Source organism: Manis pentadactyla, chromosome 2 (assembly GCF_030020395.1).
Source record: "Manis pentadactyla isolate mManPen7 chromosome 2, mManPen7.hap1, whole genome shotgun sequence".
Lineage (NCBI taxonomy): Eukaryota > Metazoa > Chordata > Mammalia > Pholidota > Manidae > Manis > Manis pentadactyla.
In genome coordinates this window covers 67,250,085-67,274,841 of record NC_080020.1, presented here as the reverse complement: position 1 = coordinate 67,274,841, position 24,757 = coordinate 67,250,085, and the positions used below count along the sequence as shown (strand labels likewise).

Genomic DNA, 24,757 nt, shown 5'->3' with positions numbered 1-24,757 from the left:
GTAATGGGAGGAGGGGAAGACTGCTATGAAAGGCCTGTTTTTTCAGGCCTTCTGCAGACACAGCCAAACAGATGTTCCCTCTGCCCATGGTGAGCTGACCTGGTCAAAAGTTAAATTTTACAGACCAAACATATGAATCAGTTTGACAAATAGAAAGAAGGTAAAATAACTTTAAAAGTCTGGGCAGACCACACAAACAAGAACAAGGTCTTTTGCTTCCTAGCAAAAAAAGCTTATGAGTGAATATTCAAACACAAAGCATGGATTTTTTTTTGTTGTTATGTAAAGGAACTATATATTTAAATCAGATTTAGCACTTAATTTCCACATACCTGATCTAGCATGTTTTCACTAAACGCCTTGTACACATGGAAAGGGTTAAAGGCAGAAGGCTGATCTTTCACACTCCTCAAGGTCATATTTAAAGGTCGGATAGGTAATGGCTTTTCCTCTGAACCATTCATAGAAAACAGCTGTTCTTTTAAATATTCCTTCAAGGGGAAAAAAAAATTACAAGCAGCAATGGTGGGAAGCATATATTCTCTTTAAAAATAAACTGATCAATATCCAAATCCATCCTTTCAGCACTTTTTCTAGATTATAGTGTATTACTTGCCTCGGGACAGAATACATTTTCAGAAGAAACATAGCAGAATACCAATCAGCATTGCAATAAACCCATTAAAAACAGGTTCACCTAAGGTATAGGATAGATTAGAAAAACCATTTAGCAAATTGTCACATAATGAATGTATGCTTGATACAGCAGAATCTTTTTGATAGACATTTTCTTGTCATTGGTTCATGTGTTAACCCATGTAGTCACCAAATCTTAACTCAGGTGCACAGTTACTCACAGCATAAGATTGCTCATTTATTCCTCAAGTGTAGCTGCTGCCTACTCCATGCCCAGCAAAGTGCTAAAGACTCTGATATTTCACTGCAAATAATCTTACTCTATGTAGAATTAATTACTCCTGAACTCTATTTCCTTGCTGTGGACTGAAAAATATTGGGGTTCAACAAAAGCTCAAAATATGTAACTCTAATCTCCCAACTGTTAATGGTTGCCTAAGCAAAAAAGTCAATTTACTGCACTACTTTTCATTTATCGGACTTTCTGGAAGAGAACAAATTAAAATAACATAATTTCTCATATGCTATCAAATGCTTAAGAAACAAAAAACATATTTTTCTGGTTTTTACTATGTCACATATAATTTTCCTTGAAGATTAGGTTGAGGATGGTAGAGGTAAAACAGGCTTCAGAGGTCATCTTGAAAACGTTTGCTACTCAAAGACTGGTGCATAGACAAGCGGAATCTGCCTCATTTGAGAGCTTGTTTGAAAAGCGGAATCCCAAGTCCCACCAAATCAGATTTTCACTGTTAACAAGATTTCTTGGCAGACTGCTAGGTATGTGAAAACTTGAGAAGCTCTTGACCACACCACATTCAATGGTTGGCTTTGAAAGGTCAGGGGTCAAGCCTGAGGTCATTCAGGGGTGAGTCAGAGTCTGGAGGAGAAGTGGTAGAACTCTGGGGCCAGTTCACTGTGCTCTTGCCTATGCCTCCGTGACATCATGAATAGAGACTCCTTACTGTACTCTTTGGCAAAGGAAAATTTCAGATCTTAAAACCCTAAAAATCTGAACAAAAAAATCTAAACAAAATCTGAACAAACCTAAGTTAACAATGATAGTCATTTCTTACACTTGCTCATTGTGGAACTCTGTATCTCTTTAGTAAGAGTCCAGGTATGTGTCAGATGCTAATTTTTCTCAATATTATTAGATAATGATAAAGCCATCAGAAAAATAATTGTGTGCCTAGATTTAGATTTTTGTACAGAACCAAAATTTTTCTCTATTGTGATTTCTGAAAGAAATATTTTAAAAAGGAATAAAATACTTTCATTAGAAAAACTGCTTTGTTTGGAATAATAATCTTTCTCAACTGATTTATCCTTACATTGTTATATTTTGACTCTTTTGGTTTACACAATTCAAAGAGCAAGTGCTCTGTTGCAATTGATGAACACAGTGGGTGTTTTCTCCCTTAATTTTTCTGACCTTTCTGCTATTTTGACACTTGTCACTACCCCCTTCTTAAGTCTCAGATTTTCTGTGGCATCGCTTTAACCAGATTTCCAGATTTCCTATATCTGGCATATTTCTTTAGACGAAATATATTATTCTTTGAATATCCTTTCTTGACACCCTCCCTGTGCAGTTAATTCAAAGCATACTTTTGGACACATTGTTTTTCTATTTCTCTCCAGTGAAGAGCTCCACCAATCTCATGACCTCAACTACCACTCATTAAAGACCATCAAATCCATAGTCCAGCCTTCCTCATGCTCATGGCCAGGATCTTCAAGTACCAATTGGACTTTTATACACAGACAGCTTACCTTTATCTCAAACATTTTTAAACTCATTTTCTCTCATAACTGTCTCTCTCAGTGGGCACACCCATAATTCCCCTCACCCAGGCCTGTATCCATAAATGCTTCTGTATTTATATTTTTGAGTACTTAGCAGCAGACTTGAAAGTACTAGATTCATAATGCTACTCATCAAATGAACAAAACATCACAATGCAGTTTCACCTACAGCATAACAATGGCTTACAGTGTAAAAGCAGCCGTAAGCATGATACTGTGATTTTGTCACCTCTGTGTTATAATTGTTTTTATTGCCTGGGTTGTTTAGGGAGTCACAAGGCAAAGGTCTCCCTACTTTCATTGCTTCATATTTCACCTTACATTATTCCTCTTACCTCGCCATGTCATCTCTCACTCAGCACAATAAACCACGACGTACCTAGCTTGACATCCCATCTGACAAACACCACCATGACAGTGGGGATAGTCAGTTGCAGTGAAAGAAAAATCGTAACTTTAAACTTAATTGGTCAAAGTGTGGCTAGAGCCATTGAAGAATCTTCCATATATAAGACATCCCAGCATACCTGTTCAGAACCACTGCTTCAGAGTGTGGGGAAGTTGGGGTTCCTATGGCCAGGATCCTCACTGAACTTAAATCAACACTTGATGATGTAACTGGCCTGTTTCTAGGCTACCGCATCCACACCCAATAAGCTATTATTGCACGACACAGAGAGCTCAGTCCAGTGCTCTGGGAGGAGGGAGAGATGCTCATGCTCGACCTACTGTCATGAGAACAAGCCGGGTAATAAACCCAAGAATGTTCTACTGTCGTTTCTTTGGTCATACTGAGTCCACAGTGAACTCGCCTAGGGCTGAAGCCCATTGGCAAGATACAGAGTTCCCTGAGTTCAAGGGGAAGACAGTCTTTGGGTTTCCTGAATACAACAAATGATCCAGCTCAGATTTGCTTATTGGTGATTACTGATCCTTTTTGCATTATGGGCCTTTTAAAAAGAGGACTAGTCTATCAGTTTGGCGATCTATACCAGTCAATACTGTCCTCAGAACTCACTCTGATACTGCCACCTTCCTAAGGATCTGAGAGTAATCCCACTGCAACATCTGTTCCTCAGCAATCACCACGCTTACTCTGGCTCACCTGGCTGGCCAGGTGGACACTGCCCGTGACTACTATAATTTCCCAGCAGAGGTCTTTCAGTTAGCCAAGGCCAGGAGTCCCCTAGTTCCCCAAATAGAAACCCCCAACAAGCTATGAGGGATCATTAGCAAGAGTGAATAGGTTGTGTTACTTTGATTCAATTAAATACTGAGCTGTAGTCCCTTAATGACAGGACTATTTCTCACAGCCAAAGATGCCTCTCATTCTTCTTGGGTGAACACTGAATGCATTATTATGTCACCTGTTTATCAACTGGTTGATTAGCTCTAAGATGGCCAGGCAACAAGATTTACTTGAAATAACTTTCAGATAATGGTAGGAAGAACATTTATATAACTGAGCGGTAAAATGCTGTGGTAGAATTTAATTCACTCCTTGGAAATGTATAGTTTTTAAGACCTACCTCACTGAGATAAAACACTGGTATCTTCACATTATTCAAAATACACAATTTTTACTATTACAAAAATTACATTCATGAGTTTGAACATGTAAACACAAATCTAATTCACGTTACATGTCACATTCTAATTCAGATATGTATGGCCCAATTAAAAATCTAAGTTGGCCAAGTTGTATTACTTCAAGTAAATAAATTAGATGTCCCCTCTTTACATTTTTGCTACAACAGCCAGAAACACACAAGGTCAGAAGTTTAACCCAACAGAGGTGGAAAAGCATGATGTTGGTTCTAACGAGTGTCCACGCATTAATGCAGTTCCTCAGGTTAATCTAGTTGCTGCTGAATATGGTTCAATATCCTTCCAAAGTTTTTCATTATGTAAGGAAACTCCAACTTCAGCAATGCAAGTATGACATGTGCAGAGGAGCTGCATCTCTCTTCATAAAATTCTTCATTTCATAAAGCCCCAATTTCAACATCAGCTTAACAGTCACAAACACACAAGTCCCAAACTACACCTCTAGTCTACACAATTCAGAAGTGAACTGAGTTTATGAGCCGTGTTATTGTTTAAATAGTATAAGTAAAACCTACATTGTTTCAGTGAAGCTTCTGTCATACAAATGTAGAACAGCTAGGGCTGAATAGATTCTATTAATAATGCATTTTGAGTTTGGTATTGACTTTAAGAAGTATGAACACCTCCTTGACTAACCCTTAGCTGCCAGCGCTCGCTGCCTCAGGCCAGTACACACCTAATTGCTCGGTAAAAAGGCCGTTTCCCTACCTCATTGAGCCGCATGATATGATAAATTTGCCGCAGGTACTCGCAGCCACCTGGTTTGTGGCAGATATCCAGGACCATCATGTTTATTTTCTGCTCAGTCAGTTCGAGAACAGTATCTCCTTCTTCTAAGGCTGTGCTGTTCTCTATTGTCATAAATGCACTAAACACAAAGAAAGCACATAAGTTTCAGTGGCGAAGAATTGTAAAGATGGAAAATCATCAGAGAGACTGAGTGTGGAGAGCCTATGTAAATCTCATATTCAAAGCACCCATGAAGACTTCGCTCCAACAGGGAAGCCTTCCCAAGCCGCTGCTGCTCAGATAAACTGTGCCTTAGAACTAAGCACCTGAAAGAATTTTTAAAAATTGAATCATTTCTTTTGAAATATTTCTTTATTGCATTTATACTCGTATCTATAAAACATTTTCCCATTACTGCAATTGTTGAAATTGCTATAATCATAGGATGAAAACAAAACATTTCTTTTTAAGAACATGTAAGAAATAATTTGTATTTTCTCTTTAAGGATAAAAAGTATCTTTGATGCCAGAAATAGCTTTGGTAGTCTATCTTTTGTAGTTTTTCCTTTACACCTGTCTTAGAACACATTAAAGACTAATTAAAGTGTCAAGACGGGGAGCCTTTTATGCTAAATATTTGCTGGGTGTTTCCTGGCAGTGTACTTACCAGTGGGTATTTTAAATTGGCCTTTTGTCACTTGTTGCCTTTTAAAAATATATGCCCCCTCTCCTGTTCCTTCTTGGTCACATACTTAGCAAAAGTCAATACCCTGATTATTCTTCTAGGAAAGGGCTGTATTATCACCACACCAGGAATGTGCAAGTTACATTTGTGAAACATTTCTTTTATACAAACTCATATGCTTATTGTTGATTTTCAACATTATTTACATGGTAATAGTGGATGACATACATTTTTAAAAAAGAAGTTCTCTAAACCAGTGCAAAATAAATCACGATATTCAACTTACATCATATATGTTCCACACTAATTTCCTTACTACAATTGCTATTAGAATCATGTTAGGCTTTGCAATCTAAGTATTCTTAAGAAAATGCAGGGTTTTCCACTGATTCCCAGACTAAATGAAATTTACTGTGGTGTAATCAGCTCTATACTGCAGTTCATTACTGAGATTTTGCCATGATTATAAAATTAGTTCTGCTAAGAGTCAGTGCTGCTGACCTGAAGACTGAACCAAATGATACCCAGCTGCTGGACATTAACTTTTATATTACTTCCACATGTAGCTTCAAAACATGCTTCTTAAAAAAAATCTTTACAATATAAGCCTTCCTAAAAAATAAAGCAAATCCTACTCTTATAGATACTCATTAGCTAAAGTAAATCCTTAAACAAACAAAAATGATCTTGTTGCAATAAAAGAAGTTTGTAAATATCTTTTTGAAGCTGCATACAGGTTGCAAGCAAAATTTCTTGTTAGGTTTTGTAGAGGCTGACATTGAAAAAGTTGAGGCCCTCTGACAAAGGAGTGTCTCAGTGTCAGCCCCTGAATTGTATCCTTTCCTGTCCATCACTATGCAGGTGAAGCAAATGATTGGATTCAGTCAATGCTATGATTAATGAGTTCCTCCCTGGATTTGGGACTGCCTATCAATCATGTCATTAGGGAGAATGTGCCCTGAAAGAGGCAGACCTTAGCCAAGGAATAACTGCATTAATCTTAATCTGTATATGCACCTAACCAGCCAAGTCAGGGTCACGATGATGAAAAACAATAATCTCCAGCTCAACAAATTACTTTGCAAAGATAGACATTTCTTTACTTTTTGAGCTGTGTGCCCTCCAGAATCTAAGTTGACTGTTTACAGCCTGAGTGTTACTACAAAGTGAAGGTTGTTTTAATGAATAGCAAGGCTTTCAGGCGGTATGCAAGACAAGCAATGCTTACAGCTGCCACCTGTCCACTGCAGTCATTTTCAGTTTCCACAAAATCCAAGCTAAATCTGAATGCAAGTAAAAGAAATCTACCTAAATGATATTGTGTAGTTCCAAGATAATCCTCATGGAGAATTAAGGTTTTATTTAAATCCTAACAGAGGAACTATTTTAGTTAAAATGCTTACATCTCATATGTATTTAAACAAATTATGATAAAGCCAAGGCAACCTTCCACCTATATACAAGCATCATGGCTTAAAATACATTTTCCTCATGGTATAAATCTATGAACTAAAAGATCAATGATTTGTGAGACATACACAAAGGTGGAAGTTCACTTGTATATCAGGTAATCAGCTACAAATCAAAGTCAAGAAGAAACATCCCTATAGTGCCCAAATCCTGTAAGACGTTACCTAAAGTGAGTTAATCAGCCAGATTTAACTCTTTTTCAAATAAATACAATAAAAAAATTTTTAAATCTGGATTTTGTTTTTTGATATTTGAGAAACAGAGAAAGACAGCATTGTGCTAAGTACATAATTACATAACATATATTCAGAATCTTTGAGGGTCATGTTTTGCCTGAGGATTTCAGCCCTGGGCAAGTTCACTATGGATTTGGTGAGACCAAGAAATGACAACAGAATGTTCTTGGGGTGAAAGGGTTTATACCTGGCTTTATTCTTACAGTAGGTCAAGCACTAGAATCATGTCTGCATCCAGCAGTCTGCAGGTCCATAATCCATCTCTATCTCTGCCTCTGCATCAGTCAAATGATGACTAAACAAGCATTTTACATAGTGACTCAGTCGATAATAGTTCATAGCCAACAGGTGTGGAAACAGTAGCCTAGCAGTAGGCCAATTACATCATCAGGTAATTCGTGTCAGGTGATGATCCTGGCCATAGAAACTTCCATTTTCTCCAGAGATATATAAAACATTTTTAAAAATCATCAATTCTTCATTTTGGATGCATGTTGCAGCAGATAGCTCATCAGCCAAGTATCAGCTAGACAACACCCTATAAGGAGATACCAGATGTGTTGGTGCTGTTTATAAAAAAAATGTACACTAAAATCAACTTTAAAAGAAAAATTTTATTTATGGATTCCTGTATGTGCCCCCAAGTATATTACTGAGGCATTACTTTAAATTGATCTTATTGATAAGTGCCTAAATCAACAGTATCACAAATTTTACTTTGTAACTATCATCAGATTCACTATTTTTACTCTTCTTTTTTTCTCTCCCTTTAGTAACTATTACCATGCATAATGATATGCGGCCTTAATCTTCTGGTCATTGGATTAAAGCCTGTAAATTGGTATTGAATGCAAATGTAAAGACTAAGAAGGTCACTGTCAATGTTACTAAGCATTTTTCTGACTTCTATTGTTATTCTTATCCACAGAACACCCCAGAAGTAAATTTCTAGGAGTCTTATGGCATGACCAAGACAATCATGATTACCTACATTTCTCCATATGGATTAATTACAGATAAATTCAAACCAGTAAAAAGTATTCATTATCCTAATACTAACCAGTGAGTGCAAAGCATTTTAAAGCATTTATAAATAACAAATGCTTATTAGTTCTAAGCTTGATGCTAAGAACTTGATAAATGTTATTCAATTTTCCTAAAATAACTCTTAACAGTTTTGAATCATCACTGAAAATGAGACTTTGAGAGATTCCATAGCTTGTACAAGATGGCCTACTGTGGGGGAAATGAAAGTTCCTACGGCCAGCATTCTGACCTGATACTAAACTACTTGATGATGTAATTGGCCCACTGCTAGATTAATGCTCCCACACCTTGGCAAAGAGCTATTACTGACTGACTCACTATATAAAGAGCTCCTCTGGGTGGAGGCAGAGAAAGAGGTAGATTATGGCCCTGCAGACTGCTGAATGCAGACATGATTCTAGTGCTTGACTTATCATCATGAGAATAAAGCCAGATATAAACTGTTTTACCCCAAGAACATTCCTTGTCATTTTGCAGTCTCACCCAATCCATAGTGAACTTGCCCAGGGCTGAAACCCTCAGGCAAGACACCCACTCAGAGGGATTTGTATATGTCCATCTGATTCCAAAGCCTGAACTCTTTAGCACTACCACGTATTAGAAAAGTAACAACTTTTAGTAACTTCAGGCACAAATTATAGTATCTGTTAGCAACATGAATGTACCTTAAAGAATGGGGGACAGTGTGTGTGACTGGTGTTAAAAAAAGAGTCTGGCTTAGTGATCTGGAGACCATGTGAACTGTAATTCTTTTACTGATATCACGCAATTCTATACTGAAGACTAATTTTAAGACAGGAGGACTCTATGTACTTACTTAAATTCATCAGGGACCCTTAAAAATCTTTGCAATACTACAAATCACTTAGCTCTTGGTGACAAACCTATGAGAATGCTGACATTTTCATACAGAAACAGCTGGGTGTGTTTATAGCTCGACTGTGATATGCCCCAGTTGCCCTCTGGGATTCTTACATTACCAGATGAAAAATGTGTACCTTTTTGACAATCAGGTACACAGAAAGCAATAAAAGCCTTTTATATCCATTAATTCTCTCTTAATTTAATCTCCATGCTGAATCCATTTACAAAATGCTTCAGGCTATCCACTAGCTAGCTCCCTGTTTGCCTACTGCAAAGGAGTGAAACCAAATTCTCCTGGGTGTAACTACCACCCTTTTAATCAGAAACCTTAAGGTGATGACTAAACAAGTATAATATTCCAGTGTATCAAAGAGGTTCAATTTTAATAATACAAGGAACATCTAACAATCCAGTTTTTTAAATAGACTACTTATCATTTCACATATTCACTAAAGTTCCTATGAGTTAGTAAAATCACCGTTGCTGCCTGACAATATTTTGATGTTTATTGGTGATTTTGTTATTGTGAATGTTTGATGGAATTCAGTGAAAGAAAAACACCACTTTACCATTTGGAGCTCAATTTCTTTGCTTTCAACAATTGACATTCAATCCAGTTGGGTTTTTGCTGCTCAATGCTCTGTATGACCTTTTGGGTCTTTTGATTAGGGCTACTTGTCTGCTCTCCCATGATGCTTTCCAAACACACAGAGATTAAACCGAGTTTCTCTTTACTCCATCTGTCAAGGGAGGCACCTGTTAAAAGTTCCACAGTGTTTCCATCCTCAAATATCCGACATATAATTACAATCAAGTTCCAGACAAGTAGGCCAGCTTTCTTCAATTCAACAAAGTTTTCTGACATTTTTCTCTCAGACAGAAAAAAGAAGTATTTAATTGGGGGAGGCAAACATGCAATCACCGTAGGTAACTTGCTGATTACAATAGATACTGCCTGAGCAGCAAGCCTTGTGAAGCCTGGGGATGAAAAGAAAGAAAAGGTATGATTAATATTAGCATTTGCGTTCCATCACGGTGTTGTTTTGAGTGCTTTGTGGGAATGTCTAACTTTTGTGGAGAAAATTGTTGAGAAGAGCAAGTACTTGATATTTTCCAACAGAACTCTATGGGGTCCCCTGAAGTACTGCCTAACATTCCGAAAATCCCGAGTTTCTTTTTTTCCCCCACAAATGAAAATTAGAAAATTCAGAATTATTATTTATATTTTCATCGATTAAGACTGCAGGTTTAAAGGGCCCAGATGTCTTCCTAATTAACAAATGCAAAGGCACTCCTGCTAGACCTCTGCAGCTTCAACACTTCCTTAAGCCTTCCTTCCTCCCTTAGAACCCATGGCAGAATCACAGCAGCTCCTGTCAGGTTTGGCTCCTCTTCTTTCAGTTCTTAGCCCAGATGTCACCTCCTCAGAGAGCACTCCCTCATCAACCCATCTAAAGCAGTTCCTTCACACCCTTCCCATCCCAGCCGCCTTTCTCTCCCTATGATTAGACCCACTTCTGTTGCCTTTATCTTACCACGTAACATCACTTCCTGTATATGTTCACCGCCCATCCCCTCCATTAGAATATAAGCTCCACGAAGGCACTGCTGTATCCCCAGGACTTAGTACCTCATAACAGTTGTTCAGTAAATATTTGTTGATTAAATGAATCAAACAATAGGTTCACGGTTACCTCTACTACTCTTCTCTTTCCTTTGTGTCCTGGGCTTACTCCACTTTCTACCAATACCTCTTAAATGCGGGTATTTGCTAACAAGTCCTTGGCCTGTTGACTGGTGATTCTACACACTCTCCTTTCTCTGAAGGTTTACTGATATTCCCTCTCTAGATCAGAGTTTCTCAACTTCGGCACTGTTGACATTTTGGGCTGGATAATTCTTTGCTGTGAGGAGCTGTCCTGTGCATTGGACAGCTTGGCCCTCCGGAAACTCCCAACCTTCCTGAATCTCCTCACCCCTACCACATCCTGTCTTTTTACCTCCTTCCCTCCTTCTCTTCTTTCCTTTTAAACCTTTAACCTATTCCTGTTGATCTTTCATACCAGACCAGGGACACACTGATAAATTTGCCTACCCCTCATCTCTGAAATTCAGTTTCACCTCACTGTGACCATGGCTACTGACCTATACAAGCTATTGCTCACAAATGGTACCTGGACTACTGTAGTCCTCTCCTGACTATCTCCCTGCTCCACACTATGCCCAGCCCCTCCACTGAACTGGTAAGCCAAATTCCTATACCATAAATTTTATTATCTAATTTTCTTCTGCAATTGTTTTAGTTGCTTTCTGCTGTCAGGGGAGATTAGTCTCTGAAGCATTACTGTTGAAACACTCCACAGTCCAGCTTCAGTGAGTTTCTATAAACCTTTGTTTTACCCTCTTTGCTTTTAGGCTTCTGAACATATCATTACCCTCACATGGAATGTCTTCTCTCTTTATGAGTCACCCATATTCTTCAACTCTTAATTCTAAGTCTTCTCAGATAATTTATTTGAACATATTATCCACGTGACTATTTTGGTAATTCGGTCTATAATGTGCCATGTTGTGTCATCATTTGTATTTATCATGTTATTGTTTATGTTATATTGTTATTCGTGTCTTCATGAGTTGTCTTTACAACTAGACTAAAAGCTCCTCAAGAGCATGGAAAAAAATCTCATTGCTCCTAGTATCACATAAAGCACTGTTTTAATCTATCATGTACATAATTGAATTTGAAGACAGGAATAGAGTGAGAAGTCTAAAGAAGATAGCTTTACATTCTTCAGTAAAATACTCTTTACTGTTTTAACTGAATAAAAATAATAAAAACAATATGAAAGATTTTTCAAGGTATTTGTGACATTTAAAGAAGCTACTCTGCTCTAAAAAAGAGCAAACCTCATGGAAAGCATATTGGGTCTAGTGACTCCTCAGAAAATCACAACTTAAACATTTTAACAATTAACTGGAACAGTCTTTATAAGTTTGTAATAATTGGCTCCAAAAATATTTGAATGATTTCATAAGACTATTATACTAAATAAAATAGTAAGTGTAAAAGCAATTAGTTTGGTATATGGTTTAAAAAAAAATAATTGCTCAAGAAATGTTTTCTTTTTTTTCAAATGAATATGCTTAGATGAGGCTTAAAATATAAATAAAGCAAATTAAGAAACTCCTTCATGACTACTCTTCACTGTGTTCTTAAATTATTCTAAATGTTTTATTCTTTATGTGTTTGTGTCTGATACTCCTTATTCTACTGTCAGGTGTTTGATTTAAAAGATTATACCTCATAGTCTGTTTACCCTAAAAAGGGTTTAACTGAAAACACTGAGTGAACATTTGACAATCTCAGCAGGTATCAGATTAAGATCTAAGATCTAAGTAGATCTAAGCAGATACCAGATAAAGATTACCAATTCTCTTCATACCCACACTTCTACATTGTAAAATCTGAGTACTCCAGGTATTCAGATCCCCAACTACTTCATTAAAGCTTAAGGCAAATTCCAATCAAAACCTTTAGTCTGATGACAAACTAATAAATCCATTATACTAATTACAGGGGCTGGAGTCTACAATGATATTAACAACACACCAGGGAAGGATTTTTTAAAATGCTACATACTCATTTCTCTGTCTTTCTTTAAATAAGTTGACTTCTATCTAAGCCACATACAAGTAATATATCATAAGGGCCTTTACAATATACTTAATCATTTCTCCTTCCTATGCATGTACTACTGACTGTGATAATATATTTTGTGGATTATAAAACATGTGAAAAGTAAATTCACAATGAATGAGGTAAAGACAAGATAATGTTTTAAAATCAATTTCTTAAATGTTTATAATGGTATAAAGTGTCAGGAATATATTATTGAGTAGGATAATGTGATTTAATGTGCTTTATTACTTTTAAAGACTTGGCTTAACACTTTATGATACAGTGATTCAAAGGTCAGGTTCTAAGTTCAGTTTGCTTTAATACTTGGTTTGAGTGGCTGTCATAGGTGAAAAAGCCACAACATGAACATACATAGATCCATGTGGAACAAGTATATCAGTAACTGTGCTTGCTAAATCATGGCAAATTTTTAATCTCATCATCAAATAAGCAAAGGCTATTGAAATTTGACTAATAAATATTCATCATTCATGATGTCAATTAGTTTTCTTTGCAAACAAATTGAAAAATATTTTGTTCTTGTATTTTAAGAAAAGTGTTCAGGAATCACTGAAGCTCTTATTTGGAATATTTTAAATCATGTTAGAAAATTCTATTCCTAAGTTCATAAGTGTGCAGCTATGATATTCTTACAGATAGTGGTTTTTCCCAAACTTAGTTTTTAGAAAATAAGCTATCTTAATGACTTCTGATAGCATTTTGTGTATATATCTGCCATCAATTCCTTTCTTAACAGTCTGCATGTGAACAATGCATGAACACATTTTCCTTGTACTGTTACCTCTGCTTCCTCTCCAGAATCCATTGTCTCAGTTAAAACAATTGCCCCAACAGTTTTCCCATAAAACATCTCTTTTATTTAAAAGTAACTTACTGCTAAGAAAATATATTCTCTAGTATATCTCTTATTTAACTGTCAAAAAAGCAAAGCAGCTAGTTATTTGTATATTTGCTCTTTGGAACTGAAGGAAGCAAATACCTAAACTGAGCTGTATCAGAAAAGTGTGAACTTTCATTCAATTCTTTGGTAAATCTCCTACACTGTGTAATTTATTGTAATATTTACTTCTTTAAATCTTTAGTGTTTTCTGTGTAACAGTAGCTGCTGACAAAGAAATAAAGAAATGCATTTTAGTTTGTCACCACACTGTCTTCCATGTTCCATCATTTTCACCATGTCGGGAAGGACAAATGCTCCCTTATGTTGGTGATTATCTTTCAGTAAGTTAGAATCCTCAAAAAAATCCTCTAACCATTTATCACTATTTAGACAAATTTTGCTAAGTATGGGATTAAACATCATTTTACTTAGCATTGTTGAAAACAATTATAGAGGTATGTCTTCATATTTTGTGTAATTAGTTGTAAAATCTTTTACTAATCAAAATGACTTCCAACTAACTTTAGGTAACACCTCAAAAGCACAATACTCACAAGGGATTCATGTTCAATAATAATGTATGGGAAGTTATATTTCAAATGGTTTTCCCCCATATTTCCTTTTCTATTCTTTTTGGTTTTTTGGTTTTGTTTTTTTTTTTTGGCAGAATCTAATCAGACCATCATTATTTTACCTTACAATATGGTTGAGAAGGAGCTCATATTAGGAATAGAAGTGTGAGCTTTTTCACTTTATCGTTGTTTGCTCTTCCTTGCATTCCCAATATTAGTTCATACACTACTGTTGATTTGTTGATTTATAGGAAAATGTTAAAGCTACTTGGGTGTTTGGTGAGGTTAATTTTGCTAAAGCTAGATTCTGAAATACAGAGGACAACCTTCATTACTGTGTGCTGAAGGCCGAAGGAGAGAGGTTACCCTGTCCATCCTTCCCCAACACACGTCTGGCTCACTAATAGACCAAGGGAGAGTTCCAGTGACAATCTCCATATGAAATTTTAGTAAAGGTTATTTCTTCCTTTCTTCTCACACACCAAATTATCTTGTACATCTCCTGAGATATTTGCACCCATCTGTAAAGTTATACTAGAGAAGGAGGTATATTATTCACAGTTTATATCTGGTCTCAACCCTAGTATCTGGTCTGCAGCAGTAACTAAGTTAGTAAAGAGCTATTGAGTAAGTGATTAATTGCTTGGCATGTAAATATTATCTGTCTTGTATATTGCAGTAAAAATAAAGGTTGAGTACTGTTAGTCAAAAAAGGGGAGAAATGAGGAACAATGGTGTTCTCAGTCATATCCACGTGGAACGCACAAAATGTTTTACAAAGATACTTTCATTCATTTCTTTCTTTTATATATTTTTGCCATTTGGCACCCCTCTAGGGTTGTCTATAGTATAAGTGTTGTATTTCTGCTCTTAGTGGAAATTATATAAATAAAATTTAGTAAGGAAAACCACAAGAACTGGTATCTACAAAGTAAGGCTTTCTGGGAATCAGAAGCTCTTTGAAATGTTATGGAAAAATTCTGAAATGTTTGTAGAAAGCAAAATTGTTCATGACTAGAACGACTTGAAAGTCACAAACAAAATAGTGCTGCTCATATGACATGATATGTTAACTATACATAATGCCTTCCGAATGCTCAAAATCTATGAAATATCCAAAAGCTAGAATGAAGGAGAGATGGAAACAGCCCCGACAAGGAAGAACTTAAGCAATGAAAAGCTGACATTTTCCAATTTCAATTAAATGGCTTTACTGGATTCAAAGGCAGTTTAATAGGACTTGGACAGAATTAAAGCATTACTATGAAAGGTCACAGATAGATAATTGCCTTGAGTTTGTATTGTAAGGTCCCTGGATAAGAGCCACATTATTTAGGATCTCCATAGAGAAGAATGAAAGAAAGGCTAGTCCCTTCAATTGGCTTTAGTGGGTTCAGCTGGAGTATTTCACTGTTAAAAATTTCCTCAGAGTTCGTGAAAAAACTATTCTTCTTTAATGATGAATTTATAAAGGAGAAACATTTTATTTTAAAAATCCTAAAGAAGATTGAATATAGACAGATACATAATACACATTCAAAGAAATGATGTGAAATTCTCGGAAAGTAGAAACAGCTAGGTAGGAAGAAACCATTTAGGAAGAGAAGACTTAATTAATAAAATAAATGAATAATGTGTGTAACTGATGGTTCTTAAATACCTTTAGTAGATGCACCGCCCTGCATAGGAACAATGCACTGAATTCAGAATCATAGGTATTGGGAGTAAAGATACTCTGTCAGAAAAATACCTAATTACTAAATGTGGTGCTGTTTTTTCTACCTAAAAGCCACAAATACAGATGTGGTAAACAAGGGTTGCAGGGGAAAGAGTATTAAACTGAATATCAAAGCAATCTTCTTGAGAGTAAGGATTTTAGATTATTTAATAGATTTAAGGGAAATCTATTAGTTAAAATCTTGTGACTGATTTGTGAATACCAGCATAAACACAAAATATCACATAATATTCTGAATTCATAGTTTTGATGACCATTTGAGACATTTTCATTTCTAGTGTCCTTGATCATATGGCTTGCAGTAAAGAAAATTAAGAGTCCCAAATATACACAGTAAAAAGAAGATTAATAAACTTTACAAGTCTTACAAGTTTTAGAATTTTGCTTGATCTCATACCCTAGAAAATTGTTTCTTCAGAGAGATGTTCTAACAGAAAAAACAAAATATACCTTTGCTTGATTCTTTCTTTTTTGCTTCTTCTGGAATATAATTCCATTCTTTTGGAATGCTCTCACACAAACGTTCAGGAACACTGGTCTTGTTTAGGTTTGGCTCACAGTTTCTCCCCGAGTTCATCAGAGATATTATCTGCTGTACAATGTCCTTGGCAGCATCAGTCAGTGCCAGTCTCAAGCATCGGATGACCTCTAGCTCAGACTCCATACATGTTGAGACTTTAAAATCAGACAGCATATTACAGTTAGCAGAATTTGACAATATTTTTCACCCTGTTTGATTGGGAATTCAGCTTCCCAAAAATCTAGTTTAAAGCTTAGGAAAGGAGAGCTGAGCTGTTTTTAACCTAGAAGTCATATAATTGACAAACAGTCCATAAACATTTGAATAAAAAGCTTTTTCTTGGTAATAGAGGAAAGGGCAATTAAAATAACAGTGAATAACAGTATTTCCTGGTAATTTCAAACTCTACTGGTGGAAATATAAATTGCATGACCTTCCTAGATGACAATTTGGTGATAATATAAAAAGCTTTCACACTTTTTCTTACCTGTTAACCCACTTACTCCTTCTCTAGGACTTTATCCCAAGAAATCAATTATTATCACATACAGGACATAAATAAAATGGGGAATAATCTAAATGTCCAGTAATTGGTGATTTGTTTAATTAGCTAAGGTATATCCATCTACACAATAAAGCCGTATATTGTTTCATTCAAAAAATAAAAGCATCTTAGAAAAGAGTATGACATACTATTTTCATTTTTAAAAAATATATATCTACATACATATATAACATAATTAGAAGATATACACTATAACGTTAATGGTGATTATCAGTAACAGATGGAATTTCAGGTCATTTTCCTCTTTCTTCCTTCTACCTTTTCTTCTTTCCTTCCCTCCCTCTCTTCTTCTGTCCTATTTTCCTTCCATCCCTCTCCCACTTTTTTTCATTCCCTCCTTCCTTCAGCTATCCTGTCTTCTTCCTGATTATATTTTTACCCACCATGAATATGTATGACTTGTATGATAAATACAATAAATTTTTAAAAATATGACTGGCAAGTATATACAGAAACAGAGGGAGTACTACTATACAAACACACTTTAAATCCAAGTGATTTATCATCAGAAACAATGCAAGCCAGAAGATAACAGAATTAAATCTTTAAAGTACTGAATGAGAAAAGAAAAAGAATGACAATAAAAAATCTGTCAATCCAGATTTTGTATCTAATGAAAAATACTTCAAATTTGAAGGTGGAGTACTTTTAACGCCATCAAAGCTACATTAAATTGATAGCAAAAGATTTGTAATACAAGAAATGTTAAAGCAACTACTCAAAGTAGAAGAAAAAATGATACCTGTTAGGAACTCAGACCTGACCAAACAAAAGTACCAGAAATGGTAAGTATATAGACAGACATAAAAGACTTCTCATTTTTAATTCTTTAAAATACATAAGTGGATGAAGTAAAAATAAAATGACAAATTGTAGAGTTTAGAACATTAGTAGAAATAAAATGAATGAAGCACTAGCATAAAGGATAGGAGGGAGTAAATAGAAATATACTGTTGTAAGTTTCTTACATTAGTTTGTGAGGTGATATGATATTATTGAAAGGTAAACTGTGATGACTTAAAGATACACATTGTAAACTTTGTAACAACTACTAATATAAACAAAGAAGTATATCTAATAAGGCATTAGATAAGATAAAATGTAATACTGAAAAACACTCAGTTAATCCAAAAGAAGGCCAAAATAGTGGAAAAAAGTAATAAAGATTAGATGGAACAAACAGAAAGCAAATAAATAACAATGCAATTATAAGGAACATGTAGTTCCAAATACTAGAACAGTGTCTACAAATAGTTGCATGCTTTTGCTCAATTGGCCATTTAACTTCAGAAAAAGGCACTGAAGTAATTCAACCAGGGAGGAATAGTGACTTCCAAAAATGGAGCAGGAAAAATTACATATTTGTATGAAAACCTATGAATTTCAACATTTACCTCACACTACACAAAAAAATCAACATGAAATCAATCATAGAACTAAATATAAAAACTAGAAACTTAAAATTTCCAGAAGAAAACAAAATAGAAATCTTGGCACTCTTTAGATAAGCAAATAGTTCTTAGGACACAAAATACTATTCTAAAGAGAAAACTGCAAGTTGAACTCATCAAAATTAGAAACTTTTCCATATCAAAAGACCTTGTTAAGATAATGAAAAAGTAAGCCATAGACTAGGAGAAAATTTTTATCAATACATGTATCTGACAGATAACTTGTGCTGAGAATATATGACAAACCCTTTGCAACTCAAGACAGACAATCCAATTAATAAATGAAAAGCTATGAACAGATATTTCACAAAATAATTTTTTCAAATAACCTTTAAGGCCCTGAAGAAGTGTTTGATGTCACTAGTTATCAGGGAAATATAAATTAAAACCACAATGAGATAATATTATATATCCCTTAGAATGACTAAAATCAAAAAGACAATTCCAAGTGTTAGCAAGGGTATAGAGCAACCAAAACCCTCATGGATTATTGGTGGGAATGTAAAAAGACATGATTACATTGAAAAACAGTTTGGTAATTTCTTATAAAGTTTAACTCATGGGATGTATTAAAGACATTTATCTCTTAGAAGAAAAAGAGAATCAAGGAATAGAAGGACTGAAGAATGAAGTAATTTATGCTTTGATACTTTCATTTGCCCAGCTAAAGTTCACTTCACCTATTTTGAGGATAAAAGCTTGAATGACTGTGACCAAATCTACTTCTCATATAGTGTATTGGTCTTTGAAATGCCCATGTGAATTGCTCAACTTAATTATTTTTTATATTTCTATCCTTTGTATTTTTTTAAAGAATATTTTCACTCTTATTCCCCACGTCCAGCTTATGTTATTCTAAGGGGTTAAGTGTTGGGCTTCTAATTACAAAATCAGATTATACATTTCATTACTACAGTCCTATGTTCATAATGCAAAGATTTTAAAAAATTTAGTCCAATAGAAAAAAATAGAGAAATTACATAGACTATGAGTCAGGTTTGGTTTCTTCTGATTCTGCAACTTAATCAGTGGACAATCTTAGTCAAGTCTCTAAACATTTCCATTACTCAGCAATAAGATGAGGATACTGGCTACTTCATCCTTGCCTTTCCACCCTAAAATAGTAAGACTGTGACACTTTATGGGTAAGCTATAATGCAATCACTGACAGCGTTTCAGGAGAGGAAAATGTACTAGTTTTAAAATAATGTACTCTAGTTAGCTGAATAGGTTAATTATATTTACTGAAACATAGATCTATTAGTGGTAAAATGCAAATATTGTGGGATTATTATTATGTCTCTGGTGTATTTCCTTTAAACCTGATTTATTTCAAGTTAAACTAAATTATAGTAAAAGGCTTAATTTTGTTATGAATTAGTATATTGTATTATTTTGTTAGGGTTTTACAATAACCATGGTTGGTAACAGAAGAATAGGAAAACTTTTGCAAAGGCTTAAATAGAGAAAAGACAAAGGTACATTCTGTCACGACCAGTGAAAGTTGTTAGGTTCCAGAGAATATGTAATGTTTATAGAGAAACAACTTGTACAAAGATGAGGATGTTTCAACAATTTGAAATTCTGCCCCTTTGAGACTCCTCATACAATTTGGGCTCTAGGAATATGTGTAATACCTGTTCCAGCGGACTTGTTTGACCCTGTGGAGGAGGATTGCTCAATGTGTACAAGAAGAGAAGACTAATTAGGAGCAGGTAGCAGTTCTGGTTTCTTGCACCAGCACCTGCAGTCCATTGATATCTTCTAGGTCATTTTCACTATAGTTCTGTTCTGAGTATCAAAATGGTTCAAGAACTTAAGAGTTGAAGGATAAATAAAGGTTGAAGCATGTGGATCACCCATTCTTTATAATCTTGTGAGAGAATTCAGTTCTTACTTCACCAGAACAACTAAAAATGGGGGGAAGGGTTGTTTTTCTTTCAGTTTAATAAAGTCTACGATGAAGTAATTCCGTTTTTTAACTAGAAAATGGCCCCTCCTTTGGGAAAAGAGAAAACAGTGAAGGAATACATGGAAACTAGGAGATAAAACTTGACAAGGAGATAATTATTATGGAGTTCTTAAGTGATAGGTTCAGATTGTTGAAATCATGAGATAAAGTTACCTATTGGTATTTTGCAGGAATAATGACCTAGAGAATATGCAACATAATGACTTTAAAATAGCTAAAAAGGTATCAGGTAATGTCTAGAGGATATTCAAAAAGTCCAGGAAAAATAAAACCATGATTATTTAAGTCAGATATTTTATATACATCTTAGGAAATATTTTATGAAAATGTTGATTCCAAAACAGTATATATAAGAAAGTTTACAAGTTGAAAGTCAAATGTAAATGATGAAAATGGTTAATGAACCAATAGGATAGCCATTGTCTAAGTTCTCACCCTTCGCTTTCCCAAGGTAATAAGTCTGGAGATTTAAAGCCAGGATATTAAAGATAAAACAATGTGAGGATCTTTCCACCTGGCCCTGAAGGTGGGACAAGCCAAGAACGCTTCCTATTTAGGTATGCTACCTGCTCTGCCTTTAACATCTTCTCTAGCTGTAGGCAGAACAACAATATAGATGAGGAAACATATTGTCCCCAAAGCAATGACAGGCTTGCTTGTCTTGGAGAGAGAGGCATCATGGTCATGAGAATAATACCTTTTATATATGAAGAAAACTGACCAGAGTTTTGACTATCAGTTTCTTGAATAAATGCACCCAAGAATCACAGAATATGTTTTCACATCTTACTAATGTCTTACGTGCTCAAAAGCAGAACATAATCTGTGGTAAATATTAAATTAAATTTTTATGAGAGAACATTTCCTAATAATAAAAAAAAAGAAGAAAATCTGAATTACATAATTCCCCCCATAAATCTTTCCCTCTTCTTGCCCCATGTACCATATTTTGATAGATTCTTAAGAGAAACCTTTATACTAAAAAAAAAGTAAGATGAACTTTTACAAATAACAGACTCAGCAAAACTGACATCAATAAAACTTTTAAAACACCTGTAAAGATATGTTAAAGTATCTATAAAACACTTGTTTTACAGATAGTAATTTCCCATACCTGGAATGTTATATAAAAAGTCCCATAATTGTTCTTCTTCCATGTAACTCACAAAAACATTTCCAAATGTATGTGGAGAAAAATGGCAATGGTGTAATACTTTAAAGATGCTTTCCACCAAGCTGCATCCTTGGTTCAGATCATTTTCTGTATCAGAAAGTTGTTCTTGAAAAGAATAAAAATGATTTAGTAAGATAGGTATCAGTAAACAAGATTAAATTCTTATCACTTACTCTATCATAATGCAGCAAAAATATATTTAACTAATATTTATATAATAAGAGAAATGCCATATCCTTTCAGATTAATGAACATCTAACCCAATATTGTTTCTGAGATGATCATGGGTATTTGTGGGGGAAAAAACTGTGAGACGGTCCACAGGGACACTTCAAAGAGCAATGCCAGTTTCCTTTATGTCCGAATTCATTTTTCTCTTAAAGAAACTTAAAAAAAATTTATAATTTAAGAAGTAATACACATTCATTTGAGAAATTGTAAAATAAATCCAGACAACTAAGAAAATTAAACTTCTTTTAATCAAATCCTACCAACCAGTGATAGCCTATATTTGGTATTGCATTTTCATTTGTATTATACACAAATATACATGAATGAATATATGTATTTATAACTTAAACACCAAACAGAATTCTTCTATACATAATCTTTTGTCTTCTAAAACCTATTTAAAACTAGTTGAATCTTTGTATCTCTCTTTAGGATTTGTGTTCTGAACTTACTATACCTTTTATTCAGAACACAAATTTCATGGAAAATTCACATTTATAGTGTTCTCAGAATTATGCTATTAATTGTACAAATAAATTTATAAATGTTACTCAAACTCATAGACCCTATCATTTCAGAATGAAGAGCTTTATCAGTTGGTTTCTCAATAAAACTATTTAAGGAATTCCCACAAAGATAGAGCCATTTTAATTGTCCTTTGCAGCCCTCCTATGGCTCCATTATGATTTCCTCAAACATCAGTATTGTAAATTCCTATATTGTTGCATTATAGATAGGACTGGAAAGGTAAAACAATAATGCCTATTTTGTTCATATAATTAGCATGATATGCCCATATCATAATATATAAAAATATTCATTGGATTAAAGATAATGACAACTCTTATATCTTGTCTCTTGTATTTTAAATATCTTGAATAAATATAATGTAGATTATTTTGGAATGAGTACATTTCTTTTTTCTTACTCATTTGGAAACTTTCATATTTCCTCTTGATAATTTTAATTCTGTGATTTGATTTATATGATCCAGAAAATTTTCCTCAGGATTTTTTTGCAGGAACTACTGGTAAAATAGAATTCTCTTTCTACTGGGGTTGCTATGCAGGTAGAAAGTAGGCTGGACGCTACCAATAGCCATTTGGGGGAGAACTGGACTGAGAATGAATCCAATACAGTAAGAAGTAGAACCAAGAGACAGAGAGAACATTCCTGATGAGATGATACTATTTGAGAACCTAGATGGAGTAATGTCTCTGTATTTGCAAATTTTTTTCAGAGAACACAGAGAAACCACTGAGAAGACCATGTCTCAGGAGTAGAAATTTATCAGCATGACAACGTGAGGTGGGGGCACCTCCCAGGAGGACAGAAGAGTTGGTATAATGGTGAGAAGATAAGTAGCCAGACAGGGTAACATGGCTAAAGTGTGACTGGTTTGAATGAGCAGGGGATGAAGTTGGATGATCTACACAACACAGTGATCTGAGGTCCCGTGAATCACAACATGACGCTGCAGCTAGAGAAAAGGGGCTGCGTGTGAGGGATGATTACAACAAAAATATTACTACTATTGTTTTTGTTATTACAGTATAAATGTACCAAATACTTTAATGAGATGTTATTTTTTTATTTTTCTCTATTTTTCTTTGCTCTGGAATAAAGTAGTCTACTTCCATTATTTGATATTTGAAAAGTACATATAGACAGAAGTTGGTTGCCCTCTTAACATTAAAAAAAGAAAAGAGATAAATCTATTGAATAGTTATTAGTTTGTACTCCATGAAATAGCCATTTTTGCGGGTTGGAAAAGGTAAATTATTGGCACTACCATATGATACCAAAGTGGAATCCTATGTGTCCTGGAAGGTGGACAGGGACAAGAGTTTGGAGGGCTGAGAGAGAGGAGATGTCTGGGACTGCAAAGAGGAGCCTCTGGTCTGCATGGGGAGCACCTACACCTTGCTTGCTAGCAGTGCCCCAGGAGGCTTGTGAGGGTGAGGCTATGAGGGAAGCGGGGTCCCTGACGCAGGCTCTCAGCCTCACCATGGGTTTCAAGCCACACCTGACTGCTGCACTTGGACAGCGATAAAGGGTATCTGTTCAGTAAGTAGGGTGACCAGATAACTGATGGGCAGTAAGCCCTCTCAGGGACCTAGGCACTACCCTGGAATACTAAGAATACCAAGGGTTAGATGTTCCACCAATCTGGTAGGATGGGGTGCAGAATCCTCACAAAATTGACTTGAAGACAATAACTGATTTTGATATCTCTTGTGTATTTAAGTTTATGAATTCAGATTTATACCAGCTTTGTGAAAATAAATTGAGTACTCACAAAGTTATTACTCTATGCCAAACATCACATGAGCTGCTTTACATCTCTTTCATCTCCATAATACTTCATGGAATTGGTACTAATTAGCCCACTTTTACAGATGAAAAAGGTAAACTTGACAGAAATTGGGTTATTTGTCCCAAGGTCACAAAAGTAGTAAGACTTTGCCTATTTTGTTTGCATTAAGCTAGAATATCAAACTTCTAAAAGCCTGCTTTGATAATTTATTGACAGTAACCTCTGAATGCAAATTACTCGATCCAAACCAAGTATTTGGCATGTGGTAATTTATTGCCTTACTGCAAAAGACCTTAATTTCTTGTAGCACTCTGCAATTTCACATGCATTATCTCTTTACATCTTTAGTACAGATTCTCAGTGGATATGCACCTTGCCTTTAGGTATCTCCTAATTGCACCTAGAACAGTTACATGTTTTAATACTAAAGAAGGAAGAAAGGGAGGAAGGAAGATTTCCCTTGAGTATTTTTGTTTGGGTTTTGGCCCCTCCAGAAATTACTTTTTGGAATGACATTTACCTCCTAGTCATAACATGACAAGATTTTTTTCCC

The 24,757-nt window shown here is 35.1% G+C and overlaps 1 protein-coding gene across 2 annotated transcripts in view; it reads right to left on the bottom strand.

Annotated features, from left to right (window-relative positions):
• KIAA0825 (KIAA0825 ortholog) overlaps positions 1–24,757 on the bottom strand; it is a 432,275-nt gene that overhangs the window by 224,693 nt on the left and 182,825 nt on the right. For both annotated transcript variants that reach the window (XM_036925703.2, XM_057493384.1), the window contains 5 exons: positions 21,597–21,761; positions 16,425–16,649; positions 9,654–10,062; positions 4,762–4,921; positions 333–491 (listed from right to left, as the gene is read on the bottom strand). In XM_036925703.2, coding sequence (XP_036781598.2) covers positions 333–491; positions 4,762–4,921; positions 9,654–10,062; positions 16,425–16,649; positions 21,597–21,761 — 1,118 coding nt within the window. The remainder of the gene's footprint in view (positions 1–332; positions 492–4,761; positions 4,922–9,653; positions 10,063–16,424; positions 16,650–21,596; positions 21,762–24,757) is intronic.